Source organism: Sus scrofa, chromosome 3 (assembly GCF_000003025.6).
Source record: "Sus scrofa isolate TJ Tabasco breed Duroc chromosome 3, Sscrofa11.1, whole genome shotgun sequence".
In the NCBI taxonomy this organism is placed as follows: Eukaryota; Metazoa; Chordata; class Mammalia; order Artiodactyla; family Suidae; genus Sus; species Sus scrofa.
Window position 1 is genome coordinate 25,710,327 of NC_010445.4, and position 26,998 is coordinate 25,737,324.

A 26,998-nucleotide genomic window follows, 5' to 3' on the forward strand; every position below is an offset into this window, starting at 1 on the left:
TGTGTGTGTGTGAGACTGGGTCACTTTGCTGTTTAGGAGGAACTGACAGAACACTGTAAACCAACTAAAATGGAAAAAATAAGAATCATTAATTTAAAAAAATGAGATAGGATATAGCTGTTTCATACCCCCCCCATAAATATTAACTCTTAATACTAACTTCTTCACCCTAAGCAGGACCAGCTTCAGGGCATGTGGTCTGTGCTGTCTCATTTAGAAAGGCTCCGTATTCGGTTTCACGTTCTGCTGTGGCTGCCTTGAAATTCTTCATTTTTGAACAAGGGGCCCCATATTTTCATTTTTGCCTCGGGCCCTGCAATTATGTGACCAGTCCTGAAGAACGCACATCAAATGTCCAGTGAAAGTCTGTTGACAGATTAACAAATGAATGAACAAATTTGACAGATGAACAAATTTCACCAACCACAGTTGCCGGCTCACACCTGCCATTGCCTCACAGAGCCAGCCAAGTGGGTCAGCGCTCGAACAAATTTAAACAGATTTTTTTGGTGACTCATTGTGTCCCTCCCGCAGGACCAGGAACACCCAAAGCCTGACCTAGGCCCTTAAAGTTCTTCTCATCCAACCCATCCATTTCCCAGGAAACTTGGACTAGACAAGCTATCAAGATAGAGCAGCAGGAACCCAGCCCAGTCCCCTGTGCTCCAGAATCACAGTCTGCACTCTCCCCACTGCTCCACACCCTCTCTGCCTGCTCAGCATCCCTAGAACTGGGCATGCCGGGTTCCTTCATCCCCATTTTACAGATGGAGAAATGGAGGCTCAGAAACAAGGTCCATTAAGATTGTCCATGCAACCCACTTCCTCTGCCCAGTCAAGTTTCTAGGTTTATAGTCTCTGACTAGAGCCCCAAGATCAAATCATAAAATCATTTTTAGAGGAGCAGTCACATATGATAACTACACACTAAATCTGAGCTTGCGCCCTTCTTCAACCCCAACAGCACCCCATGTTCTGACTTGAATCCACAAAGGCAAAGATAAACTCGTTTCCCCATGCCCTGCACACATTGGGTCAGGGGTGCTGGGGCCCTCATCTTTCAATGTTTGTTGAGAATCTGCAAAATGCAAGCAGTGTCTAGAAGCTGGACATGCAACCACTAAAAAAACACACAGACTAAAGGCTTTGCCTGTCCCAAGAGGGGAAAGAGACAAGAAACAAACTAAATAAATTGTATATGGTATGTTGATGGTGCTAAGCTTATAGAATAAAAGTAAACAGGCAAGGCAGAGGAACTGAGCATTTTGGACAGTGGTTGGGTGAAGATTTCAATTTTAAATAGGATTGTCAGAGAAAGCTTTAGTGAGAAAGAGACACATGGTGTTCCCACTGTGGCTCAGCAGGTTAAGGACACGACATTGTCTCTGTGAGGATGTAGGTTCGATTCCTGGCCTTTCTCAGTGAATCAAGGACCCGACCTTGCTGCAAGGTGCAGATGCAGCTCGGATCGGGTGTTGCTGTGGCTGTGAAGTAGGCCTCAGCTACAGCTCTGGTTTCACCCCTGGCTGGGGAACTTCCACCTGTTGCAGGTGCAACCGTAAAAAGAAAAAAAGAAAGAGACATATAAGTAAAGACCTGAAGAAGGCAAAGAAGCAGGTTAACACAGCTTTCTGGAGAAAGAGCACTCCAGGGAGAGGGACGAGCCAGTGCAAAAGCTCTGAGGCATAAGGAGATCTCTGAATAGACTGGGACACATGCCTGTCCCCAGCCCCAGATTCTCCTATCCATTTAGTTGCCTGCAGACAGATCCAATCTATAGGTGGGGTTTTTTTTTTTTTTGAGGGGGTTTTGTTTGTGTTTTGGGGGGTCTTTTTAGGGCCACACCAGTGGCATATGGAAGTTCCCAGGCTAGGGGTTGAATCAGAGCTGTAGCCACGGGCCTAGGCCACAGCCACAGCAATGCCAGATCCAAACCAAGTCTGCAACCTACACTGCAGCTCACTGCAACACCAGATCTTTAAGCCACTGAGTGAGGCCAGGAACAAACTCGAGTCGTTATGGATACTAGTCGAATTCATTACCAATGAGCCTCAACAGGAAAGTCTATAGGTTCCTGAATAATTATTACTTGAGCCTCTGTGATAGTATTCCTTTATTTATCAATACACGAGGGATTTGTTTGGGGTAATCACTTCTGAATGGAGCATTCAGGAGTCTTCTTGGTGACTCAGTGGTTAACGAACCCGACTAGCATCCATGAGGACAAGGGTTAGATCCCTAGCCTCGCTCAGTGGGTTAAGGATCTGCCATTGCCGTGAGCCGTGATGTAGGTTGCAGACGCTGCTCAGATCCCCTGTTACTGTGGCTGTGGCATAGGCCAGAGGCTATAGCTCCGAATGAACCCCTAGCCTGGGATCCTCCATATGCCGCTGGTGTGGCCCTGAAAGACAAAAAAAGACACACACACACAAAATGGAGCATTCACAGCAAAAATTCAATATCTAACTTGGCTTGAGATAGCAGACCTAGCCTGACGTGACTCAATAATTATCTGTCCCTCCCTGTTCACCGCAGACCTACCCACAACCAGCAGATCCATCCCTCCTTCCCTCCCTCTGATGGCCCAGCCTGGAATGCACTGAAGTTTGCCCATCCCCAGTTCCTGCCTTGGGGATCCTCTACCAAAGATGGGAACTGCACTCAGACCTCTTGCTGGGAAAGAGAGACAAGACTGTCCTCAATCCTGGAAGAGGCTGGAGAAAACTCACCCAGTTCCTTTCCCCTACAATGGATATTGGGGTGCAGGGAAGTGAGACTGTGGGGGCGGGGAGAAGAGGGGGTCTTAGGCTTTTCTGAGTATCTCATATGCTGCTGCACAAGCAGCTGCTCAGCCTCACCTCTCCTCGGAACTTCTACCAAATCATTAACTCTCTCCCATGCCCTGTCTTGAGCCCCAGACAGACTTCTCTCTCTCCCCACTTCTGCACTGGCCCCAGAAGAGCTGCATGGGAAACTCCCCATCTGCCTACGCTGAAAAGAAGCCCATTCACCCCAACTCTGCAAGATCGCCTACTCACATGCTTTACCTCTCTGATCCTTCACTCGGCCTTCAAACACTAGATCGCCAAGCCCCAGATGACTCCCACGAGGGTTCGTGTGCATTTGGTAGCCCCATGAGTGCGGTCTCTGTGCATATTGATGAGGGCGCCCCTGCGTTTTCACGCATCTAGAGGTGGGATGAGAGGCCCTCGCACTGCGAGAGTGTGTGAGTGCGCCCGCGTGACGGGATATCGAGTCTCCGCGAGGGTGGATGAGTGTGTCTGAGTGGCTGCAACGTCCTTATCCCTTCCATGTGGAGGGCTCCTGCTCCCCGGTCCGCATCCCATTCAAAGACACTCAGCTCAGGGACAGTCCACCTCAGGCCTCCTCCAGAGCCAACACAGGCACTCAGACACACACGCGCTGCCTTTCAAGCTCAGCTCCTCTGGTCCAGGAGAATCGACAACCCTAGAGCATCCCCCCTCACACAGTCTCCTCTTCCTGCCCCCTGCCCCTGAGTGAAGAACCCTCTCTATGGAGATGGACTCGCTGGCGAGCTGGGGAAGAGACGTGGCTGGGAGGAAAGTCGAGAAAGGCAAACTGAGGACACGCCAGAGGAGTAAGGAGCCTTGCGGGAGAAGCAGGTCCCACCCACACCACGCCCCTCCCCGGGGCGGTGGAGATGGGGTAGCCTGTTCCCACCTCGTCTTCCTCTGGGGTTTCCAGGTCTAACTCCATCTCCTCTCCAGAAACTGGATCCGCGAGGAGCCTCTGGGACCCCCTCCTCCCGAGCATCCCCACTCCTCCCTCCAGCGCTTCCAGGCCGTTGCTGATTGGCTGCGGGGAGCGGCGTCCCAGCCCCCCGGCTCCGAGGCGGGAGCCGAGCGGGTCCGCGGTGGGAGACGCACAAGCGGGCGCCGGGAGCCCCTCCCGAGTCCCTGCGCCCAGCGCCCTGCGGGAGGGCTGAGCCGGGACGCCAGAGCCGGGACGCCAGGCGGGCAGGTGCGGAGGGAGCAGAGGAGACCACGGCCAAGGGTAGAAGCAAGTCCTGCGGGGAGAGAGGCTCTGCTGCTCCAGCTGCTGCCTTGGCCGCCGCCGCCACCGAGCCGGCGTCCAGAGAGCGGGGCTGGCAGGCCCGGCGCCAAGAGGAGGGGAGCGAGGGGCGCGCTCATGGAGCACACGCACGCCCACCTCGTAGCCAACAGCTCGCTGTCCTGGTCCCCCGGCTCCGCCTGCGGCTTGGGCTTCGTGCCCATAGTCTACTACAGCCTCTTGCTGTGCCTCGGTTTACCAGGTGAGGGGCTTAGGGGAAGGGAGGGAAGCCAGGAGCCCTGAGGGCGGGGCGACCCTGAGCAGGACCCCCAGGCCTAACCACCTTCCCGGTGTCATCCCTGGCGCCCCCTCTGAAAAAGTTTACGCCTTAAGGGCAACTGCGGACGTTTCAGACTCGGGGCGGGGCGGGGGGGTGGGGGGAGGAAGTTGCGGTGGCCTGGCGGGGACCTTGCGTGTGTGCGTCTCGCCAGTGTGCGCGTTAGGCGATGGGCAGGGTGCGAGGGGAGTGGTGTGAGTGCGCGGGATTCGAGTGTGTCGGTGTGCATCTGTGCGCGCGTCTGAAGCGATCGGCGTCCGTGAGGGGGTCTAGGGAGGGCTGGGTGACTTGACTGCAAGTCCGGGCAGATGGCTTCGTGCCCCCCCCCCATCCCTCCCTACGTCCACCCAGACTGGGGGCACCTCTGCCCCTCGGCGTATCACCCGCAGAGACCCTGATGCTGGGCACTCTCTTGCTCCGGGGAAAGAGATGGAGAAAGGGATGAGCCCCCGCTGCCATCCTGAGGGAGGACCGCGTCTCCAGGCTGGCTAGGAAGTCCGGGTGGCTCGGAGACCATGCCCTGGACAGGGCAGGTGCAGAGACACACAAGGCGGGCTGCCGAGGCCGCTACCTCGTTTGGGGGGGGGGGTCACAGTCTCCTTGAAGACCTGCTTCACCCCTTGGCTTTGCCTCCCGGTCCGCCCATCCTGGGCAGCTCAAGGCTACTGCAGATGTCTGGCGGGTCCCACATCCTAGCCTCCTGTCCAAAGTGTTGCTGAGTCTCGTACTGAATTCCTGAAGAGAGCTGAGCTGCTGGGGGTGGGGAGGGAGGGGATGAGGTGCTTGCCGGGGGAGGGGGGGGTCGCGTGAGAGAGAGGGAAGGAGGGATTCCTAAGGCTCCACTCATAGATGAAGGTCTCTCAGACAGAAAGATTGCTAAAGATCACTTGCAAGCCAATGAGAGAGAGGGACAGAAACAAACAAACAAAAATCCAATGCAACCCACAGCCTAGAATCACAACATCATCAACCCGGCGTCTTCAGCATCCTCGGATCCTCAGAACGTGGGAGCTGGATTTGTGAGAACTCTGCTGAAATTTCCTTCCCAAAACATTCGACTTGGTAGCCATGGCCTCTGATAAGGTTGTTGCAATAAATCCCCCCTCCCAAATTTGGAAGATAGGAGAAAGCAGAAGTTGGCGAAGGCTGAGCCTCTCCCCCCCAGTGAGTGACGAGGCTTTTATTACTAACTAATCGCTCGAGCTGCCCTGGCAGAGGCGCGAGCCCGATTGGCCCTGCTGGAGCGGTGGCACGTGTCCTGTAATTACCTCGAGCTGGAATTGATTTCGGTCCAGTTCCCACCTCCCCCCTGGTGGCCCTTCTGAGCCTCTCCAGAGCTCTCCTCTGGGGCGTGTTTGTCAGAAGGCAGGTTAGTGGTGACGCTGGCTGACCTGGGTCCCTTTTCCCTTCAGCCTTTATATCAGAGGGTATCTGACCCCAGCCTTCACCCATCCATCCCCTCTGCAGACTGCAGCAGCCCCTCGCTCAGGCTTTTCTCCTAAAAGCCCTTCAAGGAGGGACCAAAACAGAAAGGCAGGGAGAGGGTCCGGGGGTCCAGAGCAGGGATGTGAGAATGCGGAGGACAAGGGAAACTCAAAAATCTCAAGGTGGGTGTCAAGGGACCGCATATCTTTACAGCTTAGTTCCCATTCCAGCAAGGACCTTCCGGAACCATCGGGACTGGCACCTACGACAGGCATGAGCTCCTTAAGGCTGAGCCCAGGGCTTGGAGACTTAAAAGAGTGGGATTTGGGACTAGAACTTGGAGGGCATGGATGTGCTTATGCATTCAGAGTGATGACCAGCTCCTATGTGCCAAGGGCTCAGGAGGTGCCAAAGGCACTGAGAGACCCATAAAGTCCAGTCCCTGAGGTCAAGAAGCTCATCAATGAAGCTTGAGATGGATGCAGGAGGATGAAATGCTGGAGAAGAATGACTGGAGAGGACAGGCTGGCAGGAAGAGGATGCGCTGATAACAGTTTTGTTAATGGCTTGCAAGGTGGCTCAAAGGTGAAATCCTTAAGTCATCCTCTTAACATCCTAAGGGCAGGCAAGTAGGTCCTAGTGACCAGGAATGCAGACCCCAGAATGAAGCAGAGCTGGGTGTTTGTTCAGTCTCCACATCTGTAAAACAGGCACTCTGAGTTCCTAGCCCTGGAATTGGGGTGAGAGGTAAAGATGTCGGTGGAGATGATGGTGAAAGTTGAGCGCTCAGCTCAGTGCCTGACCCACCACGCATTGATTGCTGCTGTGCTGTGCCGTTGTGGTTCTCGGGAAGCCCATTTTGGTGGAAGGAGGAAGGAGGGGCTCTTCAGCCCTGCCTGCAGCCAGAGAAGGAACTGAGAGGCTGTGCCGAGAGGGCATTCTGCTCAGTGCCTCGGGGCCACGTGCCTCCCTGGGAGCACAGGAGCAGGCTACAGCATTCCCTGCCCTGCCCACAGCCCCCAGCAATCAGCAAACCCTCTCCCTGCTGCCTTGGACGGGGAAGCACAGCTATGCTGGGTGTGAAGTGACAGACCGCAGAGCTTGATAATATTGTTGAAAACTGAGACTTTAATTGAATCGCTTTTCCTGGCAGTGGACTCACCCCAACTCTGGGTTCTCACTGCAGTGGTCGGACCCTGAAAGGAGGGATGGGGAGTGGCTGAGTGTTACTAGAGGAAAGGCAGGCTTTTTCTTAGCACCTTTAGCCTCTGGATTCTGAGGAAGAGCTTGGGAAAGGCCACCTGGTCCAATCCCCTGGCTCTAGGAATTGCCCCAGACAATCTAATACAACTGGTCAGGTGTGGGGTCCAGGGTGTTCTACTGTGACATATAGGCAGAGTGCTGCCACTTAAAAATTCTTACTCTCAAAGTGCTGTTGTGGCTCAGCAGGTGAAGGACCCAGCATCTCTGTGAGGTGTGGGTTCGATCCCTGGCCTCGCTCCGTGGCTCAAGGATCCTGCATGGCTGCAAGCGGCAGTGTGGGTTGCAGATGCAGCTCAGATCCATGGTTGCCATGGCCGTGACGTGGGCCACAGCTGCAGCTCCAATTCAGCCCTGAGCCTGGGAACTTCCATATGCTGCAGGTGCTGCTATTAAAAAAAAAAAGAAGAAGAAGAAGAAAGAAAGAAAAGGAAAAAAGGAAAGAAGAAGAGGGAGGGAGGAAGAAAAGAATCTTGCTCTCTTTAACAATTTTCCCACCCATAAACTGGGGTGACTGGTTTCAAGGATATGAAGATAATCTATGTTAATATGGTTTAGCACAGAGCCTGGACAGAGGAGGACATGGTCACTCAGTGCCCCTTCCACACTGGATCTTTTCCTCTATTAAATGCTTGTGCTATTGTACTGAATCCCTGCCACAGCCCTGGGATCTGTGCGGGGCCCGAACACATCTCACAGAGAAGCAAACGGAGATTCAGAGAAACGGAGCATCTCATTTGCAGTCACACAGTCCAACCAACGTGCAAACACCTGCTCTTCCCATTGCATCCAGTGCCTTCATTACCACGGGGAAGTTCTTTGAACTAACTTCAGTCCTCCGTGCTGTGTGCTCAGTGGAGAAAATTGGTGTCCCAGCTGTTCCTAAAACTCCAGCTCTTTGCTCCTCCTTTTTACATAAGCAAGACGTTTCTGATTTTTCAAAGCACACGCAATAAGCCAACAAGGTGGCGTTGGGGACACTGATTGGGCCAGCTGGGACAACACCGTGCCAAGCAGAAGACAGAGCAGGAGCGAAAGATGAACCTGAGTGCCTGGGGGAGGAGGAGGGGAGGGAGGATGGGTGAGCCCACCTGATACGGAAGGAGCAGTGCACAATTAAACTGAGATTTGAAAGATATTTGTTGAAAAGTTTACCGTCTAAAAAGGCACCGCAAGTGTTCAGGGAGACCAAGTGAGGAAGATGAAGCCTGAAACCACAGACCGCCCAGCAGAAGGGAGGGTTTCCACCACTGCCACGGGAGGATGACAATGCCTGCCTCCGAGGGTGGGTACAAGATGAAAGGAATTGATGAGTCTGTAGCCTGGAAGGTAGTAGGTGCTTTGACAGGTGCTGGTAACTGTTGTTAATCGCAGGTGGAAAAAATGGCTAAGATGGTTCCAGATGTGTTCTCTTTCACCTGTACATGTCTTTAGAGAAAACGCAGTAAACAGATTTAGACGACAAAGTCTGGAGCTGGGCTTCTGGAGTTTGAGTCTTGGCTTTGCTACTTAGAAGCTGTGTGACTTTAGGCAAGTGGCTTTAGGAGTTCCCGTCGTGACTCCACAGTTAACCAACCCCACTAGCATCCATGAGGACATGGGTTCGATCCCTGGCCTTGCTCAGTGGGTTAAGGATCTAGTATTGCCCATGAGCTGTGGTGACCCCTAGCCCAGGAACCTCCATGTGCCTTGGCTGTGACCCTAAAAAGACCAAAATAAGGGGGGGGCAATTTGATGGGCAAGTGGTTTTAACCCCTCTGTGTCTCAGTTTCCCCATTTATAGAGTGGGGATGATGATAATAAGGGTACATAAGGGTCACTGTAAGGACTAAATAACGTAAGCACTTCACACAATACCTGGCACACAGTGAGCCCTCGAAAGTAATTTTTTTCATCATTTAAAAATTAGGGAAATCAAGAGACACTTCCCAACTTCTTTTATGATATCAGCTTTACCCTAATAGCAAAACCAGACAAGGGCATTATAAAAAAACTACCAACCAATTGTCCTCATGAACATAGGCATACAAATGCTCACCAAAATATTAGAAATCTCATACCACAAAATATAAGGGTAACACATCAAGCCCAAGCTGGATTTATCCCAGGAACTCAAGGCTAGTTCAGCATTTGAAAATCATGCACCATATTAACCAGGTGATTCACCATATTAACAGACTAAAAAGGAAAATCTATATAATCATCCCAATAGAGGCAGAAAATGTATTTGACAAAATGCAATGCCCACCCATTTGATAAAAACTTACCAAATGAGGAACAGAGAGAGAACTGCTTCAACCTGATAGATGGCATCTATAAAAAACCTACAGCTAGCATCACCTTTAATGATGAAAAAATGGAATACTTTCCCCCTAAAATTTGGAATAAGGCAAGAATGCTCTCACCACTCTTATTCAGATCATACTGGACGTTCTAAACAGAGCAATAAGGCAAGAAAAAGAAATAAAAGGGATACAGGAAGGAAGAAGTTAAATCGTTTCTAATCACAGAAAATGTAATCACCTTCACAGAAAATCACAAGGACTCTACCAAAAAAGCTCCTAAGAACAAAAACATGTGAGTTCGGCATGTTTGCTCGATGTTAATATGCAAAAACCCTATTGTATTTTCTACATCTTAGCAGTGAACAACTTGAAATTACAAATTGGGATCTCAGGAGTTCCCGTCATGGAGCAATGGTTAACGAATCCGACTAGGAACCGTGAGATTGCGGGTTTGATCCCTGCCCTTGCTCAGTGGGTTAGTGATCTGGCGTTGTGGTGAGCTGTGGTGTGGGTTGCAGATGTGGTTCAGATCTGGCATTGCTATGGTTGTGGTATAGGCTGGGGGCTACAGCGCCGATTCGACTCCAGCCTGTGAACCTCCATATGCCGCAGGTGTGGCCCTAAAAAGACAAAAGACAAAAAGAAAATTGGGATCTTTTTTAAAAAAATGGGCTGCTCAGTGGGTTAAAGATCCAGCACTGCCACAGCTGTGGCATAGGTCATACCTGCAGCTCAGATTCATTCCCTGACCCAGCAACTTCCATATGTCACAGGGGCTGCTGAAAAAGAAAAAAATTTTGATTTCCAAGTTCTCTGAAAAAACTAGAACTGACAACATTAGGCTTATATACCAGAAAGTAACAGTTGGCTGGAACTAAGGAACAAGCCATGTGCGTGTGTGTGTGTGTGTGTGTGTGTGTGTGTGTGTGTGTGCATGCACACTAAATAGGTACTGACATTCCTATTACTCAAAAACTTAAAAATGTAAAAAGTCACACATTGCAGAGGTTCTCTCATTCCATTCCCCTGTTCACCAATTCCCAAATCCGCCCCATCATCACCACTGCTAGAAGTAACCGCCACATTGGTATCTTAGTGTCCTATTTATTTTATCAGGGTGTCACAGTACATACTCAAGTAAAAGTGGATAGAGGAGATCAAGTCTCTTTTTTTTTTTCCTCTCTCCAAAATGGGTGCATTATACACACAGTCTTCCATCTTACTGTTTTCACTTAATATGTTAATCATCCATAACCGTATGTATGAAGCTTTTTCATTCTTTTACAAAGCTGTATAGTATTCCATAGTATCCTTGTACCATAATATCATTTAATGGCTGCCCCTTTCAGCAGCACTCACGCACCCCCATTTGGGACAGTACTTATGTGGTGCAACTAATTCTCCACTGTCATCTGACTGGCCCCTCTTAAGGCACATTTGGTCTTGAGAGCCTCGTTAAAACAGTGGGAGAAAAGGCACTGCTTGAGAAGTCTGAAATTCCAGGCTTGGTTCAGGTAATAAATAACTCACTGTGTGACCTTGGACAAGTCACTCTTCATGGGTCTGCCAGAGACCCAGGAGAGCCGGCCTCTACTTATGTGGTCCAGTTGGAGACATGGCCCTTAGATGGGCCCTTAAGTACAGACCCGCGAAGTGGCTCTGCTGGAGGCTGCCTGGGCTGGCCTTGGGCCGGAGTCCAGAACTGTAACTTTGTAATCCTTGCCTCTGAATAAGAGTTCAATAAATGTAATTAACCTTTTCTGCCCTGCATTGTGGATGGGGCATTTCCAAATGAAACATGCAAAGGCTTCGCATAGTCCCTTGCACCTTGGAGGAGCTCCATAAATAGTAGCTCCCATTGTTTTGATTGTCTAACACGTCAGTGTGTTCTAGCCTTGTCAATCCCCAGGAGCCCCACCCTGCTTTATACACAGGTCTTTTCCATAAACACATAATTCCACTCAAAGAGCACCCACAGGATAGGAAGCTCCACATCCTGGCAAACTAGGAGCGGTCCACTGGATGAAGCAATCAATGCGGCCATAAGCCTAGGGAATTCGTCCCCCTAAGAGAGTTGCCTGTGGTGCAGTGAAACCTCCAGAAAGAACAGCAGTCCAGACCAGGGACTGCTGAAGCTAATGTTAGCAAAGAGAATGACCAGCCCCACCAGCGCCTTCGCCCTGCATGCTGCAGCCAGAATCATGCACACATGGGGGGTGGGGGGTAAACAAGATCCTGCCCTTGAACCTCTGCCGGATCTGAAGTAGGTGGGAGATGCTTGTAAGGGGAGAGGGTTAGGAGGACACAGCCCTGAAGGGCTGGCGGTGGGGGAGGGCAGGCGTCTTGAATTCGGATTATCTGCACGGGGCCGTCAGATGGTATAAATGAACATCCGAGCCAATTTCAAGAACTGCTTCACTTCCAAGGGATTGTGCTTCCCTGCTGGGGCTTTTTTTTGTTTGTTTGTTTGTTTGTTTTTTTCTGAAAACACACGGTTCCCGGGGTCTCTCTTGTTTTCCCTCGGTGATTGACATGTGTATCAAAAACACTGCCCTTCCCGCTTCAGGATTGCTGGCGCTTACGTAGCACTTAGTATGCGCTAGAGCTTCTTCAAGCACTTTGCATCATTTAAACTCATTTAAGTCTCACCGGGACTCTTTGAGGCATGGTGATTACTCTTACGCCCATTTTTCGGATGAGAACATTGAGACACTTACCCAAGGTCACCGAGCTAGAATGGGACAGAGCAATACTTGGTCCTGCCGTTCAGCTTTCTTACAAGAAGATGGCAGCACACATGCGATGAGAGCTGACAACTGACGCTCAAGCTGGGTCCAGAGGTGGGGGCGATAGACCAAAGGGGGCGGGGGGCCTGGGGGAGGTAGAAAGGGGTGCTTTCCAGACAACGGTCCAGTGTTGCCAGATTGTTCCCCCAAATCGAGATATCCAGCTTTCTGTGTGAAATATCCCCATGGTTCAGTGTTGGCAACTAATTCACAAATTTTAAAAACACCATGTGAGCCAGCCCTTCATGAGCCAAATCAAATGTGTCTGCAGGCCTGATACGCAACTCTCCTCCCCGGCTGCCAATCCACAAGCGGCAAGAAGCACCAAGAAATGCCAAGGCGCGCGCGCGGGGTGGGGGGGGGGGGGAGTCACAGTGAATGGAGAACGAAAGCAAGAAGCTAAAGGAAAGAGCAAGAAGTAATAGAGAGAGGTTCCCACTGTGGCGCAACAGGATCAGCAGCATCTCTGGATGCAGATTCCATCCCCAGCCAGGCACAGTGGGTTAAGGATTCGATCCCCAGGCACAATGGGTTAGGGATTCGATCCCCAGCCAGGCACGATGCGTTCCCGAAGCTGCAGCATAGGTCACAACTGTGGCTCCAATCTGATTCCTGGCCCAGGAACTTCCCAATGCCACAGGGAGGTCAAGAAAAGAAAAGAAAGGAAAGAGAAGAGAAGGAAAAGATAGAGATGGGGACCCAAAGAAAATGTGTGTGCATCAGAAAAGCATGCCAACTCAGGAAACCAGGGATGTGGTATAAACTGGAAAGAAAGCTCCAAGACAGAGCACAGGTTTCATGTTGACAATGTCGTGAAACACAAACCTGCCATTTGGGGACAAAGAAATTGCCCTGAGAACCTGAAGTGGTGGATTCGGACATGGGCTCAGTGGTCCCCAGACCTGAGGATTCAGGTCCTCATCCGGTGGCTTCCTGTGGGCGGGGCTCTGGCAGGTTGGCTGGAGCTCTCTGAGCCTCCTCGTTCCTCTCTGCAGAAAGGAGAGTGCCTTCCTCAGAGGGTCATGGACAAAGTGAGACAATCCTTGACTAGCCAGGGCCAGAGCCCGCCACTCCATGGCAGCTGGGTTGTGGTGAGACCTCACCCAAAGTCACAGAGCTGGGAATGGCTGCATCTGAACCAGAACTGAGTTGGTCCGTGTCGTGCTTAGTTCGCTTTTTGCAAGATCCCATGCCAGCGGTCTTTTCAGAGGAAGCAAAGTGATGAGAGTAAGGGATAAGGGCTGCAGAATTTTCAAGCTCAGAGTAATTATCTAGATGGGGGTGGGTGTCTGTTGTTGTTTTATGAGGATTATTTTGAGGTGGGACAAGGCTGCAACATTAAATCCCTTTTCAGGGTTCTTCACCCTTCTGATTTCGTCAAAGGGAGCATCTCAGCTGGGTACCCGTGTGTCTTTTAACACCTTTTCATGGGTGCTAAATCTATCCCTTTCTTTGGCCATAGAGTGCACCGGCTTGAGGTGGGATGTCAGTTCCCAGACCAGGGATGGAACCCACGCCACAGCAGTAAAAGCGCCAAATCCTAACCACTAGACTACCAGGGAACTCCTGAAATCTTTTTTAACAGACACAGAGCAGATCTCGGGCCCCACGCTTAAGCTTAAGCAGGCGACAGTATCTCGCTAGAAGTTAATGTCACTTTTGTATTGTCACTGAAGCTATTTTTAAGGCTACCTTCTGTTGACAATAGGGAGGTGGGTTTGTTATTCAGGATTGTTCCACGCTCATGCTGCCCAGTATCATCACCACCAGCCACATGCGGCTGGTGAGCAGTTGACATTTAACTAGTGCAGCTGCAGAACTGAGTTTTGTATTTTACTGCAATTAATCTACAATTAAAATCTGATGCTCAGTTCAGTTATTAGAAAATCATTGTATGCTTGGAGCAACTCAGGTATGTGAGTCTACTCTCAGTCCGTATTTTATGACATCTAAACAGAGATCAAGGATTTCCAGTGAAAATTTAGCATCCATAGAGAGATGTGCTGGAAATGCAAAGTACGCATCAGACTTTAGACATTTAGTATTTTTTTTTCAAGTGAAATTGGCATTCCCACTATGGTGCAGTGGGTTGAGAATCCAACCGCAATTGCCCAGGTTACTGAGGAAATTCGGATTCACTCCCTTGCCCGGCTCCGTGGGTTGAAGGAACCGTGTTGCCACAGCTGTGGTGTAGGTCTCAGCTTCGGCTCGAATTCAGTCTCTGGCCTGGGAATTCCCATACTCCAAGGGTGTGGCCATTAAAAAAAAAAGAGGTTAAATATCTCAATAACTTATATTGATGACACTGTGGATGAATATGGTTAAATAAAATACATTGCTAAAATGAATGTCACCTGTTTCTTCGTATTTTTTTCAATGTGGCCGCGAGAAAACATTGAGAGTGTATACGGGGTTCACGTTACACTTACCCCAGAGAAGCGGATCATCATATAAAGTATATGTTCAAGAAAAAAGGCTAATCACTTTATAACAAGATGTTAAGTACATAAGAGTACAGAGGACGTGGGAGTTCCCATCATGGCTCCGTGGGAATGAGCCCGACTAGGATCCATGAGGATGCGGGTTCGATCCCTGGCCTCAGTCAGTGGGTTAAGGATCCAGCGTTGCTGTGAGCTGTGCTGTAGATCACAGATGCGGCTCGGATCCCAAGTTGCTGTGGCTGGGGTGTAGGCCCGCAGCTGCAGCTCCGATAGGACTCCTAGCCTGGGAAATTCCATATGCTGTGGGTGCAGCTCTAGAAAGCAGAAAGATAAACAAATAGCACAGAGGACACAAGAATATGGCAAAAATCGCAACCTCGGTGGACTAATTACTAAACTCTGAGGAACAGTGAACAATACCCTTGATGAAAATTCTGAGGCCCAGAGAGGGCAAGGAAGTTCCCCCAAGGTTCCGCAGCTAACTAGGGGTGATCTTGACCCCAGACTTTCCAGACTCCAAAGCAAGTGAGCTTTGGCCACTGCAGGGGGGCTAACTTTGCCATCTTCACTGTCCCCCAGGGGAAACGTAAGGAGGGTAGGGTCAAGGCAGGGAGGGGGTGGCTTCCCGGGATCCCAGGGGAATCAAAAGGGAGGGAACTTTTCTGTCTGGACGACCCAGGATTTTTGCTTTCCTATCAAGTGGGCTTCTCTTGAACAATGGTATCACCAGCTGAGCTGTATGGAGGGGAAGCAAGGGCTTTTCATTCAAAGGTATGTTTTCATTTTGCCCCATGGCTTTAAAAAAAAAAAAAAAAGCATGAGATGAGAATGCAAAGAGCACAATTCAACCTAGAAAGCATCTGCATTCATCAGTTCACTTACCATCCATCTATCCATCCATCCGTCCATCCATCCATCCTTCTATCCATCTGTCCAACCGTCTGCCCATCTGTCCATCCATTTATCCATCCATCCATCCATCCATTCGTGTGCCAGGCACTATGCTAGACAGCAAAAAAGACCCCCACTTGCTTCTGTGCACACTTGCACACAATCACACACACATACAGACAATCACACACACAGATGAGGAAGACCAGCATAAAATGTAAATAAAGGTCAGTGGTCACCTGTGAAAAGATGGCGAAGGAGAGAGAGGCACCTGGGCAAGTCTTCCTGTGGGAGCTTCCCACACGGGGAGCCCAAGGAAGCCTCCTCAACGTGGACAGCTGAAACCTGGGGCTGGGGAGGGAAGGATGGAAGGACGCGGGAGAAGGGGGCAGGCTGTGCCGTGACCCTGTCCCCACATACGGGGACAGAAGGAGCAGGAGCGCCAGAGCCTGGAGACCCAAAGGCAGCTGGGGTTGGGTGAGAACAGGGTGTGAGATGTGAGCCAAGGGGAGCAGGAAACCAGAGCTTCAGAAAAACCGTGCATGTGGACGCTGAGCTGGGACAACACATCTGCAGGGTGAAGACCGACGGATCCACCAGCCACGTCTCTCCCCTTCCTTTGCCAGAATGTGTGGACATCGACAGAGCGCAGGGTGTGGCTTCTCTGCCACAGACATTTCTTACCTTTTTCAACTAAGTGCAAAACAAACTAACAGCACATCACTTCAACTAAGGGACTACACACACACACACACACACACACACAGATGTGCACACACACGCACAAAGATGCATATCGACACAAGCACACATACAGACATGCACACACACATACACACACACAAAGATACACAGAGATGCACACACGCAGAAACACAAACATGGACACAAGCACACACACAGACATGCACACACACAGATACACAGATGTGCAGACACAGACACACACAGACATGCATATGGACACAAGCACACACAGAGACATGCACACGCACACGCACACATACATACATACATACACAGATACAGAGATGCACATACACAGTCCCACACACACATCCAGACAGACACAACCACACAGATGTGCACACACTCCACAGCCACAGTGCAGAATGGCCAGCGACTCCATTCTGGCTGCAGCCCCCGCTTTTAGCATTCCTGGCTTCGCCCCGTGGTTCAGCTCCACAGATCCGCTGACAAGAACCATCATCTGCCTCTTGAAAGAAAAGCCGCGGCCTCCCTGGAAGGTGGTTGAAGGAGCAGTGATTGGAAACAGAACTCGAGCGGGGCCCTGCTGTGAGGACGGGAACGGGTGTTCCTTCAAGGAATCCCAGGGCCTTCCCCGCGTGTGGTTCCCCCTCAAGTCCACCCTCCACATCCAGGACTCTTCCAGAATTCCGGAGGGATCCAGGAAGTAAGACCAGTTTAGGAATTAAGGTCAAACCCCAGCAGCACGGCTTGGCCCTCGGCGAGGTCTTAAGCACATAATTTCCCTGTCTTGGAGCCTCAGTCTCCCCATCTGGGAAAGGGGGTGACGATAAGTTTATTTACCGCACACACTATGTGGAGCCCATTTCGCGTGCTGGGCACCCTTGGAGGCACCGAGAAGACAGCAAAGAAGATTGCAAAGCGACCCCGCACTGGCACACCCTCCACCAGGGGGACAAGCAGCGAGCAAGCACATAGGGGAGCCACACCGTCCTGTTAGAGAAGGATGCGTGGCAAGGGGATAAGAAAATCAGGTCAGAGTTCCCGTCGTGGCGCAGCGGAAACGAATCTGGCGAGGAACCATGAGGTTGTGAGTTTGATCCCTGGCCTCACTCAGTGAGTTAAGGATTTGGCATTGACATGAGCTGTGGTGTAGGTCCCAGACACGGCTTGGATCCTGCATTGCTGTGGCTGTGCTGTAGGCTGGCAGCTGTAGCTGCGATTGGATCCCTAGCCTGGGAACCTCCATATGCCACGCGTGTGGCCCTAAAAAGTAAAATAAGTGAGATTTTTAATTTTTTCAATTTTTTAAAAATTATGTATATATATATTAGGAAATTAAAAAAATTAAAATCGTTGCAATTCTCACTTCAAAAAAAAAAAGAAAGAAAATGAGGTCCAAATGATTGCCTTTGGAGTGGATAAGCCATGAGATCTTGCTGTATAGCACAGGAAACTATATCTAGTCACTTATGATGGAGGATAATGTGAGAAAAAGAAGGTGTGTGTGTGTGTGTGTGTGTGTGTGTGTGTGACTGGTCACTTTGCTGTATAGTAGAAAATTGACAAAACACTGTAAAACAGCTCTAATGGAAAAAATAAAAATCATTTTAAAAATAAAAAACATTAAAATGATACAAAAGAACTTATTGACAAAACAGAAACAGACGCCAAAGATTTCTAAATCAAACTTAGGAGTTCCCGTCGTGGCTCAGTGGTTAGCGAGCTGGACTAGCATCCGTGAGGTTTGATCCCTGGCCCTGATCCGTGGGTTAAGGATCTGGCGTTGCCATGAGCTGTGGTGCAGGTCGCAGATGCGGCTTGGATCTGATGTTGCTGTGGCTGTGGTGGAGGCTGGCAGCTACAGCTCCGATTGAACCCCTAGCCTAGAAACCTCCATATGCTGTGGGTGTGGCCCCCCCCCCAAAAAAAATGAAAACGTGGTCAAGCGATGTAGAGGCAGGAAAGGGCTCTCCAGAAAGCTGATGCCCAAGCAGAGACTGGAACAATAAGCGGGGGCGGCGTGGGGATGCAGGAGAGGAAGGGCGTGCCGGGCAGAGGGACCAGCGCAGGTGGAAGCCTCCCCGGGAGCGGGGCTGCGCAAAGGCAGATGAAGTCATCACGGGCAGGATGATGTTGGAGCTTGGGATTTAATCGAAGTGTTGCCAGCCCCGGGAGACTTTGAAGCAGGTGACATGACCTAATTTGAGCTCTTCAAAGGCCTCTCTGGCTGCTGGGAGAAGAACTGAGGGAAAGTGGGGAGAGGGGAGCAGCCAGAAGCTGAGGGGGCGGCAGCAGCATAAAGGGCCTCTGGGCACCAGGCATAGGGCCAGGCACACGGCAGGAGCGTCGGTCGAGGGTCACGTTCACAGCCCTCGCATCCCCCTCCTGCCCCATCCATCATCTCCTCTGCCTCCGAGCAAAGCGAGGGAACTAATACGTCCTCAGCCCCTGAGGACACCTGTGCCTGCCGCCGGGGCCGTGAGGACACTCGGGTGGCAGTGGGAAAGTCCTGCTGATGACCCAGCTGTCCGTTGCAAGACTCCTGATCCTTAAGGAGGAATAGGGTCCCCTTCAGCTCTGTCATTTGACAGATGAGCAGGAGCGAGCTGTGGCCATTGCCACCATCACTGCATCCAGTGCTAAGGACCAGGGTCCAGGAAGGAGCAGAGAGTAATAAGTTCCATGACACAGGGGACATCCACCAGTGGGCAGAGAGAGCTGGAGGAAGAGGGAGGAAAAGGCTGGTCGTCTCTTGGATCTTCTCAGAAGAGGCTTCTGGCCGGAAGAGGCTGGCTCTGAGAAAGAAGAGGAGTTTTTTTTTTTTCCCCCATAATCACTCACTTGCAGCACTAAGCGCTTCCCTCCAAATGCTAGTCAGATGCGTTCTGATTAACATCCTTCTCGAGCCCCCTCATTTCACTTCTTGGAGAGGCCCGGACGGGGGTCCCAACCTCTGACAGGCACCTGGAAACTCAGACCTTTTAGAATGGGGAAGAAGCCTGTTTGAGGTTTTCTTAAAAAGTAACACCTTCTGGAGTTCCCTTTGGGGCGCAGCGGAAATGAACCCAACTCACATCCATGAGGATGCGCGTTTGATCCCTGGCCTCGCTCAATGGGTCGGGGATCTGGTGTTGCCGTGAGCTGTGTGGGTTGCAGATGCAGCTCGGATCCCGAGTTGCTGTGGCTGTGGTGTAGACTGGCAGCTGTAGGTCCCATTCGACCCCTAGCCTGGGAACTTCCATATGCCATGGGTACGGACCTAAAAAAGCAACAACAACAAAAAAAAAGTAGCACCTTTCCTATTAACATTCAGAGGGAAGCTCATAAATATTCAGATTTCTCGTGAGTCTGGCAAAACCCAGCTCTCACCAAGTTCCTAGAACCAGAGAGCCAGGGCCTCCTTTAGACGGAGCAGTGCCATCCAGTGCACACCAGGCCCACCTCTCCCTATTGTGCACCCAACATAAAGTTTTTTCTTACACCTGGCCTGCTTCTCTCACGTCTGTCCGCTGCCTTGCCCCTGTCGGATTTTGAGGTTTCTGTGTTAATGCCCTTCCTCAAATTTAACTATGTACACAACACACACACATATTCACACACTCACACACACATCCATTTACACCATCACACTTTTGGCCTCACAGCCACTTTCCAACCACTCTAAATGCTTTTCTGCAAGAAAGGAAGGTGGGAAGACCCGGATTTGAGATTCGCTGGATTTTCTCACTATGGGGCACTAACGTCTCGGAACCTCTCTTCCCATATCTGCAAAATAAGGCTAAAAATACCCACCTTGAAAAAGCAACAAAAAAAAAAAAGAAGAAAAAGAAAAAGAAAAAAAGAAGAAAAAAAGGAAAAAAAAGAAAAAAGGAAAAAGAAAAGAAAAGAAGGGAAAAAAAATACCTACCTTGTGGAGAATACATGAGATAATGGACCTAAAGTGCCTGGCGCAGAGCAGGTGCTTAACAAAGAGAAGAATTTCCTTTCTTAAGATGGACAAGGATTTCCTATCTGATCCCCACTTGAGCTCTCTAGGCTGCATGAAGGGTCAGGCACCATTACAGGAGGCCCTACTTTGCACTGAGTTTTATTTGTTTATTTTATTTTATTTTGTCTTTTTAGGGCCACACCTGCAGCATATGGAGGTTCCCAGGCTAGGGGTCAAATCAGAGATGTAGCTGCTGGCCTACACCACAGCAAAGCCAGATCCATAGCACATCTGCGACCTACCCCACAGCTCACGGCAACGTCGGATCCTTAACCACTGAGTGAAGCCAGGGATTGAACCGGCAACCTCGTGGTTCCTAGTCGGATTTGTTAACCACTGAGCCATGACAGGAACTCCATGCACTGAGGTTTTGTAGGGGATAATGATGCAGGGGGAACAAAGATGCTCGTGCACAAGCACTCACACTCTCCTTGGCTAGAAAGGCAGATCAATAATCATAATCCAAAGTGACAGCTTCTGGAACAGAAGTAAGAGTAAGGTATTTAAATTCCTTTGGGGACTCAAACTTATCTCTGCCGGGAAGCATCAAGAAGACGAGAGTTAGGTGCCCTGGATGGCAGGCACCGCGTGTGCGTCCTCTGACTCCAATACGCTCTGATATTGGCACAGGGCACGTGGTCAGGGGCTTAGTAAGTATTGGATGAGTGGATGGAGACACGCATGCAAGAATAAGCAGATGACTGCCTTCTAAATCCCATAAGGGTAATTTCCATGCTGACCTTGAAGGGATTGAAGAAAATATCTTTCTTTTTTTTTCCCCCTTGGTCTGGCTTCCTTCGCCTGATATAGTTGGGGTTGTTTATTTGGTTAAGTTGATTTACAATGCTGTGCCAATTTCTGCTGTACAGCCAAGTGACCCAGTCATACATATATGTACACATTCTCGTTCTTATATTATCTTCCATCCTGTTCTCTCCTAAGAGACTAGATATAGTTCCCTGTGCTGCACAGTAGGACCTCATTGCTTATCCATTCTCAAGGTAATAGTTTGCATCTACTCACCCCAAACTCAAGTCCATCCCATGCCTTCCTACCTCCCCCTTGGCAACCCCAAGTCTGTCCTCTATGTCTGTGAGTCCGTTTCTGTTTTGTGGATGGGTTCATTTGTGCCATATTTTAGATTCCCCATATGAGTGATATGATATGGTATTTGTCTTTCTCTTTATGACTGACTTCACTACGTCTGAGAATTTCTAGTTGTGCCCATGTTGCTACGAATGGCATTATTGCATTCTTTTTTATGGCTGAGTAATATTCCATTGCATATATATACATATGTATATGAAATATATATATACCACTTTGATCATAATTATCTTCATTGTCATCATCATCCTTGTCATCCTCACCACCACCACACTTTACTGGGCACTTTCTGTGAGCCAAACACTAGATCAAACGCTTTTTTCCACATTGCCTCATTTAACCCTCCCAGCAGTGGCTGTGAGGTTGGTACTTCTATCCTCACTTGGCAGATGGGGAAACTGAGGCTCTGAGAGGTACAGTGACGTGCCCAAGAGAATTCAGCCACTGAGCATCCAAGCGGAGATGCGACGAGCCAGTGCACCCCTGGTCATGCCTGAGCTTGCTGCTGGGCCTGCTGTAGACTTTGGTATTCTGAGCATCAGAAGAGACACACGCTGTGTCGACAGACCTCTGCCTTGCTTCACCCTGCCCGCCTGGTCTTTGCAGACATTTCGAGGGACTCTGTCTTCCTTCCTGATTGAAGACTCTCCCTGCGTCCCTGCTGCCCTTTCCCCAAGCAGATGGTTTAATTACTTGAAATTATTTTTAAGCAAGGACAAGAAGGTGAATTCCTTCTCTACCCAACACCTAACCTACAAAATGGAAATTGAGTTGCTTCTTCTTCTTTTTTTTTTTTCCAAGCAGCACATTGTGATGAAACAACTCCCCAGAAAAATCTGTCATCTTCCAGATCCTTCCAAAGTTTCCTTTCTCAGCCAGAAGTAGGCTCAACTCAGTCAAGGGCTTCCAAACCCAGTTCACCTGGTGACTGTGTATTGCCCACCTAGTATGTGCCAGGCTCTATTCCTCATGCTTTAAAAGAGTCATCAATAATAGCCATGAATGTTAAAATAGTTTTGGTCAATATGCAAAGTGAATTAAAATTCCAAGGACTGACTCATCCATTATGATACTAAAGCTCAGAGGAGTCAAGCAGCTTCCCCAAGTTATCACTAGTGGGCAGATCTGAAAGGCAAAGCAGCATCCTTGGACCTCAAACCCAGGGTTCATTGTTCCACTAAACATACAAAGCTGTTAATGACAGAAATCAAGAGTTCCCACTGTGGTGCTGTGGAAACGAATCCAACTCGTATCCATGAGGATGCGGGTTTGATCCCTGGCCTTGCTCAGTGGGTTAAGGATCCGGCGTTGCCATCAGCTGTGGTGTAGGTCACAGGTGTGGCTTGGATCCCCAGTTGCTGTGGCTGTGGCTGTGGCCAGCAGCTACAGCTCAGATTCCACCCCTAGCCTGGGAATTTTCATATGCCATGAGTGTGGCCCTAAAAAGAAAAAAAAAAAAAAAAGGCAGAGATCACCCCCCAAATGGAGCCATGCCTCTGCACCCTGCTCGGACTTTCTATTATTCATTCATTTGAGAATTGAGTGCTTGCTCCTGGTGCCACAAATAGATCTGGGTTTCTGCCCTTGGGGAGAGAACAGTCTAGCTGGAGAGAGAAAAAAGTAAATTACATCAATGTGAAGGTTGATGTGTGCTGTGCTAGAAGGAAGCCGTGTATCACGTGATGGAGAGAAAGACATCGGCCCCAGTCTTGGGTGGGGGGCAGTGCTGGGGATGGGGTGGCTCTAGGGGGGAGACTTTGGCCTCTAGTCTCTGGAACTCCCCTTCCTCTTTCTGGGACCTGACACACTCTGTGTCCTCTGAACAGACATCTCTTTCTTCATCACCCATGCCCTGAGCACCTCCGGCAGCATCAGGACCACAGCCAAGGGCTGGGGACCAGAGAGAGGGGTGAACTTCCCCCCATGCTTTCAAGCCATGCACTGACCAGGGTGCAAAACAAGTAACTTGAAAACTATGAGCTGGTATCATGTGAAACGGTCAATATCCAGCCACTTTTTTCTTCTTCAAATGTCCCTTTTATATAGTTCAACCCATTACTCTCTAATGTAGTAATTTGGTATTCCAAAAACAAAAAAACTCAGAATGATGGGAGACTCCCAAACCCATGGCCAAGTACTGCCCACGTCCTCCGCCACCCTTCCCAAGGTCATACCCATGACTGAAACTCAGACAGCACACTGCTGAAGGCTTGATGGTCGGAACAAAAGCAGTCATCATTTATCATAATTCTAAGGAACATTCATTGAGTGCATGCTACGTGCTGGGCACTGTTTCAGGCACTTTGCATAAATTAACTAATTTAATCATCCCACCCCCACCCCCCGAAGGGGATGCTGTGACTCCCCCATTCTATGGATGAGGAAAGTGAGGCACATGGTCATGCAGTTAGTGCCACAGTGAAGACAGGCTTCCAACCCAGACACAAGACACCGGGAGCTACAGCCTACGCACCCATCTGTCGGTGCAGAGTGGATGGAGATTTCCATGGGTGCTTTCCATCAGCTCTATGAGATACGTAGGGAGATGTGGGTCTCAAGCAGGCTAGGAGACAAAGTACACCCAAGAGTTAAAAGGGGCGTTCCCGTCGTGGCTCAGCAGCAATGAATCTGACTAGCCTCCATGAGGACGCAGGTTCGATCCCTGGCCTCGCTCAGTGGGGGAAGGATCCAGCGCTGCCATGAGCTGTGGTGTAGGTCACAGAAATGGCTCAGATCTGGTCTTGCTGTGGCTGTGGTGTAGGATGGTGGCCACAGTTCTGATTCAACCCTGTGCATGGGAACCTCCAAGTGCGGCCCTAAAAAGACCAAAACAAACAGAAAAAGGGCAGCCATTCTTCTCATCTCCCCATGGACGCTTAGAATGTTATGAACGGAATCTTCTTCCCATTCCATTTTTTGATCAGCCATGGCTGTTATGTTCGGGCTTTGGTCCTCTTGAAGACTCACTTGCTAATTGCAATAATGTTTCAAATAATTTTGTCTTGAGTTCTCTAAGCATACTATTATATTATCTGCAAATAATAATTATTACTAAGCCTTTTTTCTTTTTCGGCGGCACCCGCAGCATAGGGAAGTTCCTGGCCAGGGATTGAATCCAAGCTGCAGCTGCAACCAGTGTGACAGCGATGGCAACGCCATATCCTTAACTTGCTGTGCCACAGCAGGAACTCCCGACTAGGCCTTGTTGAATAATTACATTGCTTATTTTAGTTTCCTGCCTTAGCATCTAGATTTGAAATTTTTTTAATTTAATTTTATTTTTTGTCTTCTTTTAGGGCCTCACCTGCAGCATATGGAAATTCCCAGGCTAGGCCTCCACTGCTGTGGCCTAGGCCACAACTGATGGATCCAAGCCACATCTGTGACCTACACCACAATGCACGGCAACACTGGATCCTGAACCCACTGAGTGAGGCCAGGGATTGAACCCCCATCCTCATGGATACTAGTCAGGTTCATTACTGCTGAGCCATGATGGGAACTCCTGAATTTTTTTTTTTTTTTTTTTTTTTTTTTTTTTGCTTTTTTGGGCCTCACCCATGGTATATGGAGGTTCCCAGGTTAGGAGGTGAATCAGAGCTGCAGCTGCCAGCCTACACCACAGCCACAGCAATACAGGATCCAAGCCATGTCTGAGACCTATACCACAGCTCACGGCAATGCCAGATCCTTAACCCACGGATCAAGGCCAGGGATCAAACCTGCATCCTCATGGATCCTAGTCAGGTTTGTTAACTGCTGAACCATAAAGGGAATTCCCCTGAATTCTTTATTAGAAGCATTAGTATGTAATATTAGTTCAATTAATTTTACCAGTAGTATTTTATCAGCCTGAGGAAAATGGATTGGGGTTTGGGGCAGACAAATGGCTTTGGGGAAAGAGAGACAAGGACCAAGGAGGACCTAAGAAGCCCCTGCAGGACCTCAGGTGTAATATGATGACATCCAGACTGCAGTGCAGCACTAAACAAATATTTATCAAGTGCCTACTATCAGTCAGGTCCTGGGCTAGTGACAAAGAATATGACCCCCAAACCAGGCAGACACAGACCTGCCGTCCCAGGGCTCCTGGTGTCAGGCTAACCGAGGAGAAAGAAGGGACAGAGAGCATCTGAGAAATATCTGGATAAAGAATTACCTGGATCTGGTCGTATGGATGGGCATCAAAATTTACAGCAAGTCTCAAAACCTGGTCATATCATTGATAATGACCAGGAAATTGACTGACTTCTTATTAGCTTCCCAAATCTATTACAATCTATTCACCCAAGGAAAAAAAAAAAGGAGATGAGAGCAATGAAATGAGACCTTTTCATTTATGAATGCTTTTGAGCATGCGGATTCAAGGGACATTAGCAGATATTTCACTTTTCTGCTATCACACTCGCGATAGCCTTGAGACGCCTCTGGACTATCTCGTGATAATTAACATTTGCCCAACGCTTCTCCAGTTTGCAAAGCGCTTCCCGGGCATTGTCTGCTTCGGTCCCCACAACAACCTTGAGCGTTTGCAAAGCAATTTCACTGAGGTTATCGCACGGGAGTCTTGAATTCTCAAACCTCATTTCCCCGCCGTCCACACACCAGCCAAGCCTGTCATTTGACGGTTCTGCAGACACAACATCGTTTCGCACTTGCTTGATTTTGTGCTTGTGGTTCCCTCTGCCAAGAAAGATGCCCATCCCTTCCCTGATCAGCCAAGGAGCGCTGTCTTCATTTCAGGAAGCCGAGGGAAGGTAGGGAAAGGCCTTTTTCCCAGAGGCGGTAAGGAAGATTCAGGCACCCTGGAGCCGAGAACACCCAGGGACACGGCCCAGGCCAGAGGTAGACCAGCAGGCCAGTGAGCACAGGGTCTGCCCTGCAAAGCATTTGGGTGTCAGTGGAAGCGATGGTCTGAAGGCTTTCTGACTCCTTCATACGTTTTGTTTGGACAGCTCTGAGTTCCAATCCTGACTGCATGATTTGCTAGCTGTGTAAAATCGGGCAACATCACCAAACCCAGTTCTAAATTCCTTCGTCTCTAGAAAGGTTCCAATACCCACCTTTAAAGTAAGGGGAGCAGCAGGGACTCTGAAACGTAAAACATGCATTACAGTTTTTAGCAAAGAAGAGACTGCTAAAGAGAAGTTATTCTTTTTATTATTAAGACCACGTCCTTGGAGTTCCTATTGTGGCTTTGTGGGTTAAGAACCCAACATAGTGTCTGTAAGGATGTGAGTTTGATCCCTGGCCTCGCTCAGTGCGTGAAAGTTCCGGCATTGCTGAAAGATGTGCCATAGGTTACAGATGCAGCTTGGATCCCATGTCGCTGTGGCTGTGGCGTAAGTGTGCAGCTGCAGCTCTGATTCGACCCCTGGCCCTAGAACCTGTATATGCCATGGGTGTGGCCATAAACAGAAGAAAAAAAAAAAGATCATTTCCCTCATGGCAAAAAAAGGGATAGAAATGCTTACCGTCATTGTCACTGCTGTTATTATTTACATTCTCTCTTATTTCTAAGGGGGGGAAAAGCATTTGCTTTTCTGCTGACACTTTGCCTGTCCTTTCCTAGAAATGATAATTCTGCTCAGAAAAGAAAGGGAACCGGAGGATTTCCTCATAGGCAGGGGTACAGGAAAGCATGAGGGACACCCATCTGGGGGGCTGGACATAGGCTCATGATGGGTAAAGGACAAGGGTCACCCAGACCAAGTGGAGGAAGAGGCTGCTAGGAA

At 49.5% G+C, this 26,998-nt stretch overlaps 1 protein-coding gene across 1 annotated transcript in view; it reads left to right on the forward strand.

Annotated features, from left to right (window-relative positions):
• The window catches only part of GPR139 (G protein-coupled receptor 139), a 46,254-nt gene continuing 23,250 nt past the window's right edge, over positions 3,995–26,998 (forward strand). Inside the window, exon 1 of the mRNA XM_003124564.4 lies at positions 3,995–4,294. Within this exon, the coding sequence (XP_003124612.1) occupies positions 4,171–4,294 (124 nt within the window). The 5' untranslated portion in view covers positions 3,995–4,170. The remainder of the gene's footprint in view (positions 4,295–26,998) is intronic.